The sequence below is a fragment of the Coturnix japonica genome, chromosome 6, assembly GCF_054131305.1.
Source record: "Coturnix japonica strain WE chromosome 6, WE-NBRP24, whole genome shotgun sequence".
In the NCBI taxonomy this organism is placed as follows: domain Eukaryota; kingdom Metazoa; phylum Chordata; class Aves; order Galliformes; family Phasianidae; genus Coturnix; species Coturnix japonica.
The window spans coordinates 39,241,554-39,259,779 of record NC_140668.1 but is presented as its reverse complement, the minus strand read 5'-3'; the positions used below and the strand labels follow the sequence as shown (position 1 = coordinate 39,259,779).

The window sequence follows — 18,226 nt, the reverse complement described above, 5'->3', positions numbered from 1 at the left end:
CATTCTGAGATAGGAACATGTTTAATTTATCTGGTGCCTCTCAGCTGCTGAATTGTTATAATTGCACCTAATTGGTCAATGGATAGTTACAGTGTTCCTCTACTTGATTAATTGAGATTCTTCTGCAAGTAGCTGTTTGTTACAAATGGAAGACATCTGTTTCTCCAGTTCATTATTTTCACTTGTCTCGCAGGGCCCTTCCCTGAATGATGCTCATATTTTAGGACTGGCTGCTTTTATGATCCACTTCTGTGAATCTAAATCTTTAATTCCTGAAATAGAAGCTGACTTTGGGATTTCTCAGCCTGTTGCTGAAAAAGTCCTTTCCATTTCTGAGTTCTGGAGCTGCTTGCTAGTGTGCAGGACGGAGGAGTCACTTTCCTTCTGCACGAGGTGAGCTTATACCCCTCCCATGTTCCTGCTTCCCTGCATGATGGCTCAGGTTTGGCACAGGAAGGGAAAGCTGTATTTTTGTGGAGGATTTCCTGAGTGTATGTGGGTGTATGAGCTGCATAGAGCTGCTACCCAGACAGGCTGATGGTGGCCCCACATGACGAAGCATCATGGTGACTGATGCTTGCCAAACAAAGGACTGAGTGGATGCTGTCCAAAGCTTCCACTTAGTCACTGGTTCTAAAATTTGGGCCACATTTGCATTTGGATACACACAAATAGAGATGGTCTCAAAAGTGAGCAGGTTTGGATCACGTTGGTTAAAACCATTTTAAACGCTCAGCCTTTGCTTTGACTTTGGACTTTAGTGATTGGGAAAAGATGTGATTGAACCAACCTGATAACCAAATCCTTTCTCTTCCTTAATCAGGTTCTGCACAGCAGCCGTATCTTATCTCTTGTGCAAGTTTCCATCCTTTTCTTGTGGCGATTTATGTGCCTTGGTTCCTCCTAGTCTTGTTAAAAAGGTAAAAGGAAAAAAAAAAACAAACATTCCTTATGAGAAAAATCAGATTCAGTTCAGTTTTCCACTGCAGACTCCTATGGAGCTGTAACTTTTACAAAGAAAACTGTAAAAATACTTCTTGGTAGCTTCCCACCTTGCCATGCTGTGCATTTGCCTGTTTGGCAGCTGCACACAGAAGCTGTACTGGGCCCTCTTTGGAAACACGCACTGTTTTTCTGTCTGTTTCAGTTGCAGTACATTGTGCCACGGCTAAGCTTGGAAGCTCGGGGAAGCACAAGCAAGGAGGGTCAGGCTGACCTGGTCTGGAGTTCCCTGACATGCCCTTCTCTCAACTACAGACGAGCCAGCCTCTGCTTATGGAAGCAAGCACGGTTTCAAGAGCTTTTGAAGGAAAAAGCATTCCAGGTATAAACCTTTCCCATGGTTGAAGTTCACATTGGGATTCTCATTTTTTCAGCTCTGCCCTTTACAATTTCCTTATTGCTGACAAAAGCTTCATACACAGACAGCACCTGAGAAGTTGGAATGATGGTTGGAATGACCACGTTATGTGTGGTCAGTCACACGCTCAGCATTGTTTGTGCACTTTGATGCTGATGATAAGGCAGAAATAGAGAACTAGAAGGGAAGACTGTCTGGTTTACTGTCAACACCACAAGGTTTGATGCAACATACAATATCAATAAGAAAATGATCAGGAACTGTAGAGAAAAAGTCTGATTTTCCCTCTGTGTACCGTGCTGCAGAGTGATCTGAGCCAGGTTTCACATTCTGAATTGTCACAGGGATGTGCTTGTGTGTCGCTGGGATGGATGCTTTATAGACTTGCTTGATAAGTTTGGTACATTCTGTAATTTGTAGGTTTTAGTAGGTCTTCAATTTAGATTTTTTTTTGCAGAGGAAATAGTTCTGGAACTTCCTTGGCTTCGTGCCTCCAGTTTAATCTCTCTTAATCTGTCTGGGCTGCATCTGGCTGTGATCTCTTACCTAAATTGCTTTTTTCCTCCAGTTATCTTTTAGAGAGTGGCTGCTGTTGGAACTAGAAATGCACCCTGAAAAGGATGTTCTTTCTGCTTCAGAAAGGTAACTACAGAGAAAATGGGGCTACTTAAACATCTTTCCCCACTCAAAATAGGAGAAAGCATTTAATGTTAGGAGATTTAACAACAAATTAAATAAGCAAGGCTCTGTGGGACACAAATGCCTGCTGCCTACTACAGGCAATGAATTACAGAGCTAAAGCAGGACTGGGGTGAGATGTGTTTTAACTTGAGAAGTTCACCAGTTCATCCTGTAACCTGCATCTACAGCCATTCCAAGTAATTTTTCAAAAAACCCCTATTCCCAGCAGCAAGAAGAAGGTTCACAGCTGGACATGCAGTGTTCTGGTGCTGCGTCTGGTATAGCCCTTAAGTTGGTGGATGAGCTTCCTTTTACATTAAGGTTTAAAAAAAATAAATCTATTACCACATTTTAAGTTTCCTTATCTTCTTTTCAACACTGTAGGCAGGACTTCCATTACTGGGCAATCTATCAGTGGTATCTTCCAGCACCTTCTGCTTCTGGTGGCTGTGATGGAGACCTGGAAAAGGCATGTGGTGTCATTATCGGTTGCATTCTGGATTTCTCACAAAGGTATTCTGCATCATGAATTGCATTTCTGCAGTAGCAATGGCTCTGCTAATGGGCTGGCAAACTAAGAGCTGCCAGCTTGTGTCTTACATGGGGACATTTTTCCCATAGTGGAAGCAATTCCCTTCTTACAGGTCTGGCTGCAAATGAAAGCTGGGAGGTGGCCCCGTGTGACTCATTGGTCTTTGCATAGGAATCTTGCTTTAGGTGACAGAGGTCTGGATCTGAAGTCACAGATAGAGTCCGTAGTCTGTGTGTCTCTTTTAAGTTGAGTTTGTATTTTTATTTGTTTGGCCAGACAAGCGTCAGTGCCCTCGGGGAAGTGGCTGAAGCTAGAAAATGAGGAAGGAGGGTTAGAGGAGAGTTGCTGTCTCATGTACAGCTTACCTAAAGAACATTAATGTTAGAGCTTTGTGATCGTGTGAAGCCATTTGATACTACTGGAATGATGTTCTCCTTCTGGGTGAGCAGGGATAGTTACCTGGTGTGTCTCTTAATTTCAGGCTGAACCCAGGTAGCTGTGGCCAAATGAAGTCGGTCAGTCCTGATATTCTTTGCAAGCTGCAGGTGAGTTCAGATTTTGAAGTACATCTGTGTCCTTGAATTTGGCCAGAGACTTTTCTATTGTATCAGTGTCCGTAAGACTGACATTCAGTTCTCAGATGTGAGCAATGGCATGGAAATAGAGATACTGATTTCTTTGTATTCCTTTGGAGAATCATAGAGGCTTTGAGTGCAAACTAGTGTGCAGCCCTGACAAACACTGTTTCTCCCCTGCCCTGCCTTATTTAGGAGATGGTACTTGAGCTGGGATGTAGGCGAAGGACACTTTCTGGCTGCTTGGATGCCAAGAGACACTTCTTGTTTGAGATTCTTCAGGAAAGGTTGAAAGAGAGACACTGTGGTTCTGCTTTGGGTGAACAGCTGTGGAGGCAGCAGGAGCTGCTTCTGCACAGAAGGTAAACACAGACCTGAATGGCTGGGAATGCCTCAGACAAAAGTGCTGTTGTGTATTGTGCTGTGTACTCGTGCAGCTGGGTAGCCTCCCTTCAGAGCCCACAGCACATGAAAATAAATGGCATGGTGCATCCTGCTAGCAAATGTACAAGAGGTGCTTGTTCCTGAGCACCCACGTGGCTTAAGTGCTTCTGTGTGCCATCCTGGGCTCAAAGTTACCCCTTTAGATGGACTGGATTTCCATGGCCAACACATATTTGTGGACTCTTGTTTACAGTCAGCAGCACTCTAAATGCCACCACCTGCATTAATCCTCCCTGTATGACTTGCTGCTCTAAGATAAGCATGCATTTCCATTTTTGAGCCACTGATGATATCTTTGAAAGTGGTCTGGTGTATCTCGCTGAAATGCAGATTCTTTTCTGGGCAGCCAGAAAAATTCCTTATGTGGTTTCTGTCCAGAGGTTTGAGATCTGTAGTTTGACGTGCTCACAAACTGCCCCGATATCAAAGTCATGTGCTCTGAGAGCACCGACTCAGATCTCGATGATGACTTTGATTTTGATTTTCTCTTTCCTGCCTAAGGATCCTGGTGGGGCTCCCTGCATCCACACTGATCGTGACCTGTCAAAAAGGAAAGAAAACTCTGTTGGACTGTGAAGATTTTTTTCATTATGTGAACTCAGAGCTGGTACGTGTGGTTAGCCGGATAATCATGTCTTGGTAACAGCTCTAGCTAGAGACTTTAAGGTTGTGCTTAGGATAGAAGTTAAGATGCAGCCAATTTAACATACATCAGAATGTGGGGAATTTCAGCTTCAAAAACATCCCCGTATCTTTCTGGGGTCTTGCAGAGCACTGTTTGTGCTCAGGATAGTTATCATTTCTATTTATTCATCCTGGTGGAAGGCATTTTCAAGCCCTGAGGCACAGCCAGATACTGCTACTCATTCTGAGACTCCTAATCAATCTGCTTCTGCTATGCACAGCAAGCAGGGCCATCTGATGTGCTGGGACTGCAGAACTCAATCTAGTCAGTGATGCTGCTTGAGAGAGAGAAAAGATCTCTGTAACCTGAGCTGATAGCTGGGGTCTCACAGGGTGATTCCGTGCTTTTGGAATCTGCTTGAAGAAAACATTTCAGAAGGGAAGTAATGAACCTTTTTCTTTCCTCATCTTGCTGCAGAAGAACATCTGTTCCAGGGGCTACGCGCTTTCCTATGGCATCACCGCCCACTTCTTCAGGGTAAGCTCTGTCTTTGTCATGCTGCAATATTGTCCCTGCCAGCCAGAACAGTTTCCTTACCAGGATACCTGACTCTGTGCTGTTGTTAGCACTGAGATGTGCCATTTACACAATTGTCTTGGGAATCACTGGTGTAAACTGCAGAAAGAAGAGCAGTAGTCCAGGGAAGTGGAGCGAATTAACAGGAGGAATTAATGGTGGAGTCTAATTTTAATACAATGCAGCAAAGCAGGCGGCAGAAAGAGAAGCTATTGGGTGTGTGTTTCTTTTGCAGGGCCATGCTGACCCCTACAGTTAGCTCTGATTAGTTAACATATGGGTCTGGGAGGTACTTCAGAGCAGCAAAGGCATAAGTGTGTAGTCACCCTGTGATATATCCTCACCCAGGGCCTGCTGAATGCCAGCTTGGACTGTGAAGAACCAGCAGAAGGGGTCAACGATGTTCTAACAACGTGTCAAACCAAGTGCCCCATTGTGCTGCTCTCTGCGGCGGTAACTGTTCATGTTTTGTCCTTATTTCTAATATCAGATGTATATTTTGTGCCTATTTAAAGTGCATCTTTTAAACTTCATTTAAGGTAAAGTGTGAAGCAAGGGGTAATTCTTAATGCCTTTGGAAAAAAACGGAGTGTTTTAGTATACCCTCAGTATCTCTGATCCCAGCTCGGGATAAGCAGAAGTAGAATGAACAGAGCTTAAGAATGAGAAGGCAGAAGCTGGATAGGCTGCATACAACACTACAAGCAGCTACTAAGCATGCCTAACACTGCTGGTTCTGGCTTTCTTCCTAGCTCTGGTGGCCACGGTTGGAGCCAGTACTTTGCTCTCAGTGGAAGAGACTCTTTGGTGCTCCACTTCCAGAAGAACTGGAGAGACTGAGGGAATGCCAGTCCTCAGCAGTGGGGTGAGTACGAGGAACCTGAACAGTGATCTGCAGGCAGAGCTGCTCTGATGGACGGGCTCCCTGGAGCTGTTCTCTGAGACAGGCTGGATTTCAGCAGGCAGAAAGAAAGAAATGCTAACGTGGGTTGAGGCTTGTAGGACAGCTATAGACTGATTCCTTTGTAGAGTTCAAACTCAGAACAGGTCATTGTAATCATTTCGTCTGGCCTTCTGTGTAATATGGGTCAGAGTGTTTCACCATAAGGAAAAAGAGAATCCTTTTAGAGAGGGCTGGAAGGCAGACTCCTTGTTAGACAAACACTGGAGGTGGCCTTTAGCACAGTGTTGAGTCGTTTGTTCAATAGGCCGCACCCTTCACTCCCTGATGTGGTGAATTTCACATCTCTTGAAATTGCTGATTGCTTCCCAGCTGCATCCTTTCCTCTCCATATCCTTCCCCCGTGGTAAATCTGCTGTCTGTTCAGCATCAGCATTCCAACCAAAAGCTGGAAATTCCCTATGAGAATCTCCTTATGGATTATTGCAGGCAATAAGCACGAGATAAGTGCAGAGATAATTAATTAGCTGCCCAACGTGTGATAAGGGAGATTTTGGGAGGCTACTGTCTGTTGCTCCACTTGTAATTTCTCCGAATGGTCTCCATGCAGCATCCAGCAACAGGGACAAAACTGGGGAGAAAAACTGGTTTTAATTTGGCCCAGTCACAAAATGAAGCGCTTTGCCAAAGCCTCTGGATCCCTTCCTCATTTACAGCTCTGATTCCTTCTCTCAAACCATGGTATGCTGGTTTTGTTTCCTAGCTTCCTTTCCTCGGGACGGGTTTTCCCTCCCTCTGGCCCTCCTTGGATTTCTGCTGCCTTCCTCCATCGCACCGTTCAACAGCAGTTACCACGTGGGAGAGAGAGAAATGCACTGAGGAGGCTGGGAGCTGACACAGAGCAGGCAAGGCTGGACTCATTTTAAACATCTGCTGTTCTCCACACTTACAAAGCGAAAGTAGAATGTCTTTACCTGGAATATCATTTCTCAATTAGACCCCGTTGTGAAATCCTGCCGATGGGCTGTTGGTAGAATGTAGCTGTAAAACACCAGTGACTGAATATTTATCCTACAGGCAGAGCTGTTTAGACTTTAAACTCAGATACTGACTCCTCTGTGAAGATGGCTTAAACAGCTGCTCTAGAAACCAGAAGAGTGCTGCAGAGGGGAGTTCAGTCCATGGCTCTCCAGGATCAATTCTCCCACTGACAAAGGAGAAATCTTTGTTGATCTTCATTCTGGAAACTTGGCAGGAAGGCTAAAGAGAGACAGAAAGTGTTTGTGAGGCAGGAATGTGTGTGTTTTTAAGGGCTGGGAATGCCAGGAATGGACTTCTGGGAGATTTTCAGTTCTGTTCCAGGAAGTGCATCTGCCATTTCACCCTTTGAATTCCCTGAAGCCTTCTGAGAAGGAAGTTAGGCTGCTGTCCTGGCAGCTGTGTGTGTTGATCTAGAGGAGATAGCAGGGACCAGAGCTCAGAATGGGGAGTGTCTATTGAGAAATGCACAGGTAAATCTTGTTCATGCGGAACCTGTGCTTTACGGCTTACTCTGAAGTTTTAATCCCTGGGGCAAGAGTTGTGGCAGCAGCCCTTCTTGCCGTGGGATCAAATCTGCCACTGTTGGTACTGCTCTAGAGCTAAAGGCTACTAATCAGAAGCTGATCTCACCGAGGTGATACGTGCATTTAGTACAGGTGGAATAACGACAGCTTTCACCTTAAAAGTCTGCCTTAAGATAGGAGGAGGATGCTGGAAGACCTGAGGTGCAATGCCTCACTCTCTTTTCCCTGCCTTGGCCTGACTGCTGTGTGTGTGCATGCAGTCCTGTGCACAGAGCTTGCTGTCTGGCCCTGCCCTCTCCCTTCTCAGAAGGCAACAGGAAAAGAAAAGAGGTTTCATTTTACAGCTGAACAGGTGACACAAATAAAAGCATTACTTTAACTTCCCAGGGTTAGAAAACCACTTTGATTGGAGTAGTTGGGGTCCAGAACAGCAGAGACGTGTGGCAGGACAGGATTCCAGTGCGACTGCGGAGATGGGAAGCTGCACAGCATCTCCTGGTGGTGTGTAGGCTGTGGACTAAGATTAGCTCTCTGCCAGGTTTACATCTGTGGTAACTCATTTAGTTTTCCCTCTATTTGGGATAAGTTGCCTTTGGTCTGATTTACTTGCTTTTCATTTCATACGGGATTTCCCTCGATAAGCAATGCACCAAGTCAGGCCCCAGACTGTCTTCTTGAAACACGCTGCCTTCACCTGGAAAGGGCAGCAGTGCTTGTAGCTCATCTGAGTCCATGCTGGGAACGCTGAATTTCACTTGATGAAATGTTATTTCCTGACTGGAAAGTGTAAGTTCTGAGTCATCACCGCAGATACAACTGACAGGCACTCTCTTTTCCTTGCAGTTCCTTGTTTCTCTGCTGTTCTTCTCACTCATGGATGTAATCTCAGCAAAAATAGCACCAAAGGTAAATTCAGCCCTTAGGGGATTCTCATGACTCCAAATAGATCCGATCAGCTTGGTTTGCTGCCTAGAAATGCTTAGTACAGGTACTCTAAAAGCTGGGAGCTTGCTCTGCCAGAAGGGAAGGATCTGCACCATCCCAGACAGAGCCTGCTGAAAGCCCTTCTGTTCATATCAGATTGAAAGCGTCTTTTCCTGTCTGACATGATCTTCCCTTTCACTACAGTAGTTTTCATTCCTCTGCCTGAACGTCTTACTATTTCCAGTTTCCTGCTCACGTTTCCCATGTAGTGCTGGAATCCCATATCTTTTTCTTGGCTTCTGTGCATTTCACCTTTGCTGTAAGATGCTTTTCCCCAGTCTGGAAATATGTGGCATTTCACAGGAGTGGGGTCTGCAGCAAGGAGGAACATGGGTTTCCAAATGGTTTGGTGCTGTGAAAAGGAAGAGCAAAGACAAGCAGGCTCTTTCAGCAGCTCTCTGCCCTAAGCATCCTCCTGCCTATGAATGTGCGTTTCTGTCCCTTTGCCATCTTACCCACTTTGAAGTGCAGCCGTTTGTGTAATCAGAACAGATTGGATCAGGGAGCAGCTTCAAGTTAAAAATAATCCTTTGGTCTCAGCCTTTCACTGGGGGAATCTGGAGGAAGAGTCAATGAGAAAAGAAATGTCTTGAGCAGATCTGAGAGTTCTTGTTCTCTTGTTCTGAGTAAAATGAGTAGTGCAAAAAGCTCTTGACCGTCACTAGAGAGGTTAGAGGGGGGCAGTGGGCTCTGGGAAACGGGGTGGGGTAGATGCAGAACTTGAGTTATATCTCTGGAGCAAAGCTGGTTGCTCATCAATGTTTCCTCTGCCTTTGCAAATGATGCTCAAGTGAGCAACGCTGTGACTTGGTTTGGTGATGCAGCATTTCTGCCTGACTGCCCAGAGAGGAACTCAGCCCCCAGGTGAGGGGAAAGGCTTGGGCTGAGATCACACATGTCCTCTGTTAAAGCATTTCATGCGCATGATCTCTTACTGAAACTTTTCTGCTTCCATACGATTAAAAGCAAAGACAAACCAAACCTGTCCCTTCTGACACCCAGGAAGGTGTGGATTTTCAGACATCTCTGGAATGGGCCCTGGAGATCCTGCAGTGCCTGGAAGAGAGGGGCATATCCTGGCCACTTCTCTTCCTGCCAGCAGAAGAAGGTGAGTGAGTCTTCCTCCAAGGGGGAGGTTTAGTGCTGGACAGTAAAGCTTTATCTCTTTGATTAATCACTGCGCCTATAAGAAAGAAATCTGGTGCCTTTGTGGGCTGCACACATAAGAGTTTCATTAAAAGCTGCTTCTACTCTGCTGTCTGGTGACCTGGCTGCTAATTAGGAGCGACCAAAACTCAATATTCATCTAGTAGCAAAAGTCTAAAAGGAACAGCTTCCTTCTGCCAGGGTCAATGCACCCACCATTAGGGGTCACTGCGTGCTGGGAAGAAGCTGTGCAGAGCCTGCATGAGGGAGCAGAGGACTCTGAAGATACTTAATGCTTTTCTCTGTCTGTTGCAGGCTCTGGGAAATACTGCATCCTACACAGCGCAGCCTCGGAGCGCCACAAGCGGCTCTTGCCTGTTGCCTTCTACAGGTAACGTCCCATTGATTGGAACCAGCAGGAATGCTTGTGGGGAGGATGTGGTTGGTGATTGCTGTGCACTGCTGCTGGCCTGTTGGTGAGCTGAGCTCTTCTGGTAGCTGTGCAGGGGAGAATACTGCGTCACAGCAGGGCTGCTATGGAAGAATCCCTGCACACTGTGCTGGAAGTTTCCCTTTATCTTTGTGCTTCTAACAGTAGCATCCCTGGCTGCCTTCACACGTTGTAGCCCTGCACACAATGCGACTTGTAAATCAAGCAGGAGCTCCAGCTGTCTCTGCCCTGTCTCTTTCCATTTGAGTCTAGCATGGAACCAGCACTGACTGGATGGTGCATGTATGATTTCCCACAGCCTTACCCCCGGCTTTCACCACCAGCTGCTCACCAGAGAGCACTTCTTCCTTTACGTGGCACTCAGTCTCTACATCCAGCTGCTCCAGCTCTTTGTGGAAGGGAAGGACCTGCCCCAGCCTGAGCAGGTAGGACCAGGCTCTGCAGAGCATATGGGTGAAGCTCAGTCTCTTTCTTTCTTCTCCTAACTCCAAATCCTATTTGTGATCCTTTCCCAGTGTCACTTACAGCATCCCCCTTGTTCTCACTTTCCTGTACAAAGAATGCTGTGGAGCTGCATTTGCAGGCATGCAGCCTGAGGTGGGGAGAACCCTGCAGGTGTTGCTGTCCTGCTGCTGCCTGAAACCTAAAATATCTCCCTGCTGTTTTATATGGGACCTTAGGATGCATGTAGGCAGTGATTGAGATATCTGTCCAACATGTAGCTAGACCATAGGCACAGCGTCATGGTTCTTTGTCCAGTTCAGGAGGCAGGGACTGAGACTTGAGAGTGACACTGCTCTGGGCTTTGATCTGCCTTCTCTCTTCTGAGTTCCTCAGGCAGATCCCTTAGAAGTGATCTCTGCAGCCCGACGGTTCCTCCTTGGTGCAATTCCACGCTGCCCTGCCAAAAGCTTTGGAAACATAGGACTGGTGCGTGAGTGTTTCCTCTGTTATCACTCTGAGCTGGCTGCCTGCTCACTGACAGCATGCAGATCTTTCGTGCCACACTCCAATGGTACTGGTGCCTCCTGCTTATCACAGTGTATGCAGTGCCCTTCTGTAACGCTGGAGCGGTGGAGGACACCTGCTGTTCAAGGAGTGCTACAGCCCCAGCTGGCCTCCCTCCTCTGCTGCAGGCTCCATATTTCTCAGCAACATTAACCACTGCTCTTTCATGCAGCCTCGCACTCACTGCTTCCTTAATGCTCAGTCTTAGGTAAAATATCAAGCACGGTTAAGTGACAGGCACTGAAATTCCACCCCTCCACTGTGCCCGTTAGTTCTGCCTGAGTCAGCGACAGCACCTCTCCCTTCTGCTTTTGCACATGCTGAGAAGCAGCAAAACGATCTGCTGTTGCTGCAGCTTGCTTTGAGGAAGCAGGGGCAGCTCTGATGCCAGTTTCTCTCTCCCCAGTTACTGGAGGCATGTGAAAAACTTGACCCAGAGGTGGGAGCCACCCTGCAGCACTTCTCGGGGCCTGCTGCGGCCATGGAGGTGGATGAGGAGCTGTTCCTGTTCTGAGTGGTGACAGAACACACTGCCTACAGGTAAAGGGAAAGACACCACACCACCTTTCCCACCAGTGCTGTTTCTTTCCAATTACTTTGTAAATAATTTATTACAAGCATAACCATGAAGCTCTTATTACAATAAAAAGTAGGTTACAAACTTCAGTTTAGACTTGCTTTGGGATTTTCTTTTTTTTCTTTTTTTTTTGTTTTTCTCCCCAAAACAAAATGCCTGCTATAAGTTGCTCCACCATCACACGTACCTTACAGCCACTCGAGGGCAATTCTGAGCAGGCAGCAGCTTGTGCAGGTTGGGAACAGTTGTGGGCCAACTTTGTTTCTACAACTGTGTGCGTAGGGAGAAGGGGGAACAAAGGGGCGCCGCCGAGCATCCACTCCCCTTGGATTAGACAGACTTAGTACAACACTGCTGAATCAGACGTGAGCATGGAGAATCACAGCATAACAAGCTTTTTTCTGAGCAAGCTGAAGCTAATTCCATTGAGTTCTTTGGAGACTAAAATGTAGATTAAAAATCTCCACTCTGACGTTTAGTTTCTATGGGGCCAGACTGGGAAAGCTTCCCCATCCTCCTCAGGTGGGCTCTTGCTGTGCAGTCACTTCTGGCTTTACTGCCTGGCTTTCTGAAGTCCCTGATGTATTTAAAAGGAGAACGGGCTCTGACTCCAGGGGCTTGGTTTTGTCCTGAGTCTGGGTCAGAGGATGCACCATAGACATGTGGACATTAAGGTTATGGGCCTTCTCAAAACGTTTCCCACACTGGTCGCAGGCAAACTCCAGCTCGGTCTCCGCTTTGTGTTTGGTCATGTGGTACTTGAGTGATGCTCGCTGCCTGCACTGGAAGCCACAGATTTCACACCTGCAAGGCAAAGCGTGGGCTCAGCACCCAGCCCAGAGCCACAGCCTGAGCCCAAGCCCTTCATCACAGTGACTGAGCCCACATTTTCCTGTGCTGAATAGGAAGCAGGTGCTGCAAGAGAAGAATGCTGCAGCCTTCAGCAGCTGGCTTAGAGCGTCTTCTAGAACCACCCATGTCAAGGAGCATCATCATTCTCAGCTCTGGGGCTCATCGCTTGTAGCTGAGCGTTCATCAGCTGAACACCAAAGGACAGGCATAGAAGAGGCAAGATCTGCTCAGCAAAGGGAAGCTCTGGAGCTGGGGCACACACTGGGGCAGTGGATAAATACTTAAAAGTGTCACAGAATTACACTGCACTAAGGACAGTAAGAGCTCGGCACAACCTCCTGACTCCCCCTGTCCATTTCCTTGGCTCTGAAGGCACAATGAGGTACACTTACTGGAGGGGCTTTGCTCCTGAGTGCCGCATCTGATGGACTGAGAGGTGTTTGCGTTGCTTAAAGGTCTGCCCACATTCATCACAGATATAGTTGCGTACCTCTGCAACGGAAATGACGAAACACTCACCCACTGTGCTGGTTTCTTAGCACACGAAACACACAAGCAGCTGTCCATGGGTCCTAGGAGAGCCTGAATTCCTCCTCTTGCCCATATATGAGTCCCATATCTGAAGGCTTGCTGCAGACTGACACGTCAGGAAGACATTTCTACAGCCCCCACAGTCTCACTATGGCACCTACAAGTGAATTGCTCCGTGTTGGTAACACCTGTGCTGAGATGAGAACCCGTGGACACGCACCTGTATGAATGAGCTTCACGTGACGCTGTAGGTACCGGTCGATCATGAACACCTTGTTGCAGCCTGGGTGAGGACAGGGCCTCTCCCGAACTTCTTCATGATGCTCTTTGATGTGTTTCTGAAAAGAAAGGACACGGCTTCTAACTGCTGGTCAACAGGCACAGGCTGGGGCTGCGTTTTCCCCAGAGAAAAGAAATTGGATCCCACAATAATGAGATGCCCATTTTGGAAGCCTCCTGTACCAGCACTGTTTTGCTGTGAAAAAGCAGGGATGGATCTGGAGGCAGGTCTGGCAGAGGGGATTTCACAGGGCACAGCAGAATGCACTGCAAGAGCTGCTGCTGAGCTGAGGAAAGAACAAAGCCTGATCTTACCTTCATGCCATCTGCGCCCCTGTACACAGCTGTGCAGCCCTGGTAAGGACACTTGTAAATGGTAGGCAGCTCCTCCCTGCAAAGCAGAGGCTTTCAGTCAGCCAGGGGCCTGGAGCTGGGGCTGCAGCCTGACTAAAGAATGATCCTTATTACCTTTCACATTTGATTTTTTTTTTCCAGCCTGGTTTTGGCCCCGGCTTCTTCCTTACTTTGGGCTCTTCTGCTTTCTTTGCTTCTTTGCTGTCACTTTTCTTGCTGGAAACCCTCCAGGAAGGAAGAAGAGCATCTGTTTAATAATATTGATGTTGATTCAAGATCTCCCACCTAATTGTCCCTGAATGTTACGCTGGGCCTGGGGGCTTAGCCTGGCAACAACAGGAGCATGCTGTCAAACACAAGCAAGCCACGTTGATGTATCAGTGCAGAGCCATGCAGGAAAATAAGCTTGCCCAGCTGAGCCCACCCCACCCCAGGAAGCAGAGGTGGTTCCAACCCTCCTGTCAGCCTCACAGCTGACCACGCTGTGCTGCACAGCAGGGAAAGCCCCTCACTTTTTCTCCGGGTAAGGCTCGAAGGAGTCGTCTGAAGACTGAATGTTTCTCTTCTCGATTTCATCATCGCTCAAGAAGTCTCTGAGAAAGAGAGAAGATGCCCTTTACCAACGCAGGACTTGGCCGACACTTCAGCAGCAGCAGCAACATGTTCTTTATTTCCAGCATTCATCTTCCCCATAGAACAGCATGGCAACCCAGGCTCCACGTGTTCTCCTCCCCCACAATCTCCCAAAGCAAATACAGCCCCCAAACACAGCAAAGAGCAGAACTGGTTCCTCTTAGGACCAGATCTCTGTAAGAATCACTGAACTGCTGCCAGGAGAACAAAAATGGCTGCTTCTGAGAGGGTCTGATGTTGTAAACTACTTCCTATGCTAATAAAAGTCATTTTGTAGAGCAAGAATGTCTGGCACAGGTGAATTAAGCTACAGGTCATCCAGTATTTCCTCATAGGGAGGAGCCACATCTTTCTGTTTGTTTTTAAATCCCAAGCTACACAAGAAGCAATTAATTCTGAAGCCAGGAAAGGGGCAGCGGGTTCCTGTGGTGCTTTCGACACGACAGCTGACAGATTTAGCTGACACACCACAGTAAGTTTGCACTTGGCCCCTCCGTACCTCCACTCAACCAGCAGCTGTTTACACACCTCACTAGATCTGGAGGGCTCAGCCAAATCTTAGCTCAGAACAATCTCTAAGCAGCCTGCATCCCACTCGGGCTTCCTGTACTCTCCTCCCTGTGCACAAAAAGGGTGATTTCAGAGCAGCAGCTCCTGCCTGCGAGCCCACACTGAATGCTCACAGCTGCAGAGGGGAACCAGCAGCAGCTCTACCAGCACACAGCCCGGAGCAGCAGCTCTGCCAGTGTGCAGAACCACACAGCCCCACACCGCCCTGCCACGGCCGCTGCTATCCCAGAGCATGGGGCAGTGCACAACACAGCCAGCTGTGCTGGAAGCAACCAACAGACAGCGCACGCTGTGTGTGCAGCACGTGGGAGGGAGCCAAGTGCTACGACCATGGCTGCAGAGAAACCACCCTGCCCCTCAGTGCCACCTCCCAGGGCCTTCTGAGGACCATGGAGAAGCTCTCCGCGGTCATTTCATACTCGCAAAGAAGACATTAAGGCTATTTTAAACCCACTCTTCTCTCACCCCTCAGAAAGGTCACTGAACTCGTCTTTTACCCGCTCATCCGACGTTGAAGACAGAACCTGCTTCCCACTCAACTGTCCTAGGGAACGAAGGAGAACAAGGAACGTTACTAGGAAAAGCAACGAAAAGGTCACTACTGCTCTGCAACCAACAGACGCCTTCCCCAGTCAGTTCCGACTACCTGTTCTCTTTCCAGCAGCAGACATATCGTCATGTGACTGCCGGAGCTAAACAGATCCCAGCTTCTGAAACTCAAAATCAGTGTTAAGCCCCATATTTTAAAAGACAGAAGAACGCAGCAGCAAACCTGTATTAAGGCAGCCCAAGAGCAAGGCTGCCTGTGCAGACAGAAACGGCTCCTGGGCCTCATGCTGCTCACATTGCCCTGCAGTCACAGCGGGGTGGGAAACCCCCCCCCAGACTGACATGTAGCCAGGGTTTGGATTGATCCCAAATAACCACCTGGCAAACAGACAGAATGGGACCGCTCTGTACAGCTTGAATGGTGCGTGTCCCAGGTGCGAGCAGGGCCAGATAGACACAGCCAGCTGAACAGCCACATCTCACCCCATCATCAGAAGGGAAAACAATGTGCAGAGGCAAGGAGACCAGCTTGGCTGCACGACAGCTGGGCCAGCCAAAGCTTCACATCCCCCTTCCCTCTGCAAGACTAGAGCTGATCCTCTGGGCAACCAGCACTTCTGAGCCACAGGTCAAATGCCCTATTAGTCCCCAAGGAGGGGCAGCCAGGCCCAGCAGCGCTCCCTGGGCAGATCTCTGTCTTACCCAGAGGCCTGGAGTGTGATCAGAAGGGAAATCCCTTACCTGTGGCACCGCTCAGTGGTGACACGGGCTGGGGCAAGGCTTTCTCCTGTAACGAGGCTGTGCTGTCCTGCTGAGAATGAGATGAATCCCTGTTCTGCGATGGCTCATTCTCCAACTTCAGTGGCACTGCTGCGGTCCCTTTGTTTGCGGGCTGCTGACAAGGAGTTGTCCTTACTGGAGCATGCTGGGGTTTGGGAGCAGGAACAGCCTCAGCATTGTCCGCCCCGTTGTCCGTCAAGCGCTGCGCCATGCTCTTGTTCCACTCCCGTTTGACAGCCAAGGCATTGTCAACGAGCACCGTGCTACAGTCAGAATCCGTGTCCATGACGTAGTCGTGCCCGTCCCCGCAGCCCCAGACGGCGCGGATGATCCCGCAGTACTCAGAGGACAGCACGCTCTGCAGGCTCGGCACCGACTGGCAGCCCCCGGCGTGTGCGTGTGCCCACGTCACCAGGCTGTGCAGGCACTGCGGGCTGGAGGTGATCAGGTCGACTGTTGGAGGGGGAGAAGCAGCAGGCACAGGGTCAGAGCCTGCAGACCCGTCCCTTCTGCACACCCACACCGAGGCACACGGCAGCAGGTGAGGGAGGCAGCCTACAGGCTGCTCTTTGCATCCCCATATGCCAGAACCGCCCTCAGCACCCCTGACAACCAACCCTTCCCTGCTGCTCCGTGAGCAGCTACTCACCCAGACAGGAGGCACCTCCTTCCACTCCAGGCTGGGCCGGGGCCGCACCGCTCCTGCAAAAGCCAGAACAGCACAGGTAGCATTAGAGGAACCATATGGAACACGCGGCCATTCATTCCTCCCAGCGACCACCAGGAGCACAGAGATGCAACCTACTTTCCTTTCGACTTGACGTGGCCGGTGGGGGATGCGTTCACCCTCTGAATGAAGGTCCTGAGGACGCTGCGGCACTTGTAGAACTGAGCGTGGCATTTCTTGCAGACAAACTGCGGCAGCGCTGGGTCCTGACGCACCGCGACCCCCACGAGCCGCTGGAAATCCGTGAAGAAAACCTGATCCACGCGGCGCTGCTTCTCCGAGTTCTCCCCCATCACAGGGACCTTCCCGAAGGCGTTTCGCAGGCTCCTGGATGAGAACTTGCCGTGGCAGAGGCGGCAGTACCCGGTGCTCAGCGCTCTGCCGACCCCTGCGAGAGAAGGACGGGATGTGGCTGCAGGAGCACGCAGCGGCTGCAGCCCGAGGGCGATGGGACACTGCGAGGCGACATCCCCGTCCTGTCATCCGAGCCCACGCTGCCGTCACAGCCCCGGCTACAGCACCAGCACTGACCGGGAGCGAGACCTGCGTGACTCCGAGCAGCGCTGGGACCCCACAAACCATCACGGCATCCCCGCCCGGCACCCTGTGCTGCTGCTCCAGACCCAGCTCCGTTGTTCTCAGGGCTCTCACACATCCAGCTCCCACCAACGCTGCTGCAGCTCAAATGCTCCTATTCCCCCTCCACTGTTTATGGTACGAACATGCAGCAGCCGCAGCGCAGCCCCGTGCTGCCATCGCCCTGACGGCCCCACAGCCGCACACGGCACCAATGATGAGCTGCACACCGGGGCTGGAGCAGCCGCTGCCCCATAGCACAGACCGACCCGCAGCTCCGCTCTGCGGGCTGTGTCCGTGCACTGCCCGGTGCTGGCTGTACCGGGACTCTCGGCTGCTCACAGCGCCGTGACGGCCGGCAGCGCCTCCAACACCGCCCCGTTACACCCGTCACTGACCGCACTCACACACACACACACACACACAGGCCGCGTCCCGCAGCTCGTTACCCCGTGTCGGTGCCGCTCATGTCGCCGTTCCCCCGGTTCCCCCGGTTCCCCCCGGTCGCTTCGAGCCGCTCGCTGCCCCGCAGCCCGTCCCGTCCCGTCCCGTCTCTCACCTCCGTCCGCCGCCCCGCCGGGCCGTGCCCATCCGGACTCCTCCGCCGCCACCGGTTCCCACCCCGCGGTCGGTCCGGTCCCGGTCTCCCGCTCCTCCTCATCCCCTTTGTCCCTTGGCCGCCCCCGTCCATCGGGTGATGCCGCCCCGGTGCCGCCCGTTGCCGCCAGGAACCGCCCGCGCCGATCGCGCTTCATCGCGGCCGCCCGGTCCCGCCGCGCCCCGCCTGAACGGCGCCCTCTTGCGGGCCGGAAGACCCGCCGCTGCACTTCCGGTTCGTGCCTTCCGTTTTGATGTCCCTCCGGAAACACTCTCCGGCCGCACTTCCGGTTTCATCCCTTCGCTTTTTAAGTTCCCCCCGGGAACTCCGTGTCGCCGCGGTCTCCGTTCCG

The 18,226-nt window shown here is 50.1% G+C and overlaps 2 protein-coding genes and 1 long non-coding RNA gene across 25 annotated transcripts in view; 1 reads left to right on the top strand and 2 right to left on the bottom strand.

The window, feature by feature from the left end:
* The window catches only part of FANCA (FA complementation group A), a 31,268-nt gene extending 19,754 nt beyond the window's left edge, over positions 1–11,514 (top strand). For 7 of the 16 annotated variants that reach the window (XM_085551193.1, XM_085551192.1, XM_085551196.1 and 4 more), the window contains 18 exons: positions 194–393; positions 824–920; positions 1,148–1,324; positions 1,929–2,002; positions 2,426–2,554; positions 3,055–3,118; positions 3,344–3,510; positions 4,094–4,199; positions 4,695–4,754; positions 5,142–5,246; positions 5,546–5,658; positions 6,458–6,599; positions 8,103–8,165; positions 9,210–9,351; positions 9,705–9,780; positions 10,139–10,265; positions 10,678–10,770; positions 11,255–11,514. In XM_085551193.1, coding sequence (XP_085407319.1) covers positions 194–393; positions 824–920; positions 1,148–1,324; positions 1,929–2,002; positions 2,426–2,554; positions 3,055–3,118; positions 3,344–3,510; positions 4,094–4,199; positions 4,695–4,754; positions 5,142–5,246; positions 5,546–5,658; positions 6,458–6,599; positions 8,103–8,165; positions 9,210–9,351; positions 9,705–9,780; positions 10,139–10,265; positions 10,678–10,770; positions 11,255–11,362 — 2,043 coding nt within the window. In that variant the 3' untranslated portion in view covers positions 11,363–11,514. Of the gene's footprint in view, positions 1–193; positions 394–823; positions 921–1,147; positions 1,325–1,928; positions 2,003–2,425; positions 2,555–3,054; positions 3,119–3,343; positions 3,511–4,093; positions 4,200–4,694; positions 4,755–5,141; positions 5,247–5,545; positions 5,659–6,457; positions 6,600–8,102; positions 8,166–9,209; positions 9,352–9,704; positions 9,781–10,138; positions 10,266–10,669; positions 10,771–11,254 lie in introns of all 16 variants that reach the window. The other 9 variants (XM_015874352.3, XM_015874353.3, XM_085551199.1 and 6 more) reach the window with 4 other exon arrangements.
* Positions 791–3,170, bottom strand: LOC146760594 (uncharacterized). Its single transcript, XR_014947584.1, has 3 exons — positions 3,033–3,170; positions 2,390–2,501; positions 791–903 (listed from the first exon to the last, which is right to left on the bottom strand). It is a non-coding gene; the product is annotated as an uncharacterized LOC146760594 (long non-coding RNA).
* On the bottom strand, positions 11,425–18,222 carry ZNF276 (zinc finger protein 276). Of its 8 annotated transcripts, none has more exons than XR_014947568.1 (11): positions 17,836–18,126; positions 16,779–17,088; positions 16,623–16,675; positions 15,935–16,426; positions 15,142–15,188; positions 13,954–14,034; positions 13,556–13,666; positions 13,403–13,478; positions 13,029–13,146; positions 12,670–12,769; positions 11,425–12,229 (listed from the first exon to the last, which is right to left on the bottom strand). XR_014947568.1 is itself a non-coding variant. In XM_015874356.3 (11 exons), exons 1-11 carry the CDS (start codon positions 18,029–18,031, stop codon positions 11,944–11,946), a joined length of 1,902 nt encoding a protein of 633 aa, XP_015729842.2. In that variant the 5' UTR covers positions 18,032–18,222; the 3' UTR covers positions 11,425–11,943. The 8 variants fall into 8 exon arrangements, 3 of the variants coding, with proteins under 3 accessions (XP_015729842.2, XP_015729843.2, XP_085407346.1); XM_015874356.3 differs by having other exon boundaries at positions 15,110–15,188; positions 17,836–18,222; XM_015874357.3 differs by having other exon boundaries at positions 13,556–13,657; positions 15,110–15,188; positions 17,836–18,119.
* Between the last annotated feature and the right edge of the window lie 4 nt (positions 18,223–18,226).

Excerpts from the sequence above, each read along its gene's own strand:
- ZNF276 (XM_015874356.3), bottom strand. The coding sequence starts at position 18,031 with ATGAAGCGCGATCGGCGCGGGCGGTTCCTGGCGGCAACGGGCGGCACC. Across the intron at positions 15,189-15,934 it reads ACCACTGAGCGGTGCCACAG|GACAGTTGAGTGGGAAGCAG; the intron begins GTAAGGGATTTC and ends TTCGTTCCCTAG. Across the intron at positions 12,770-13,028 it reads CGTGAAGCTCATTCATACAG|AGGTACGCAACTATATCTGT; the intron begins GTGCGTGTCCAC and ends TTTCCGTTGCAG.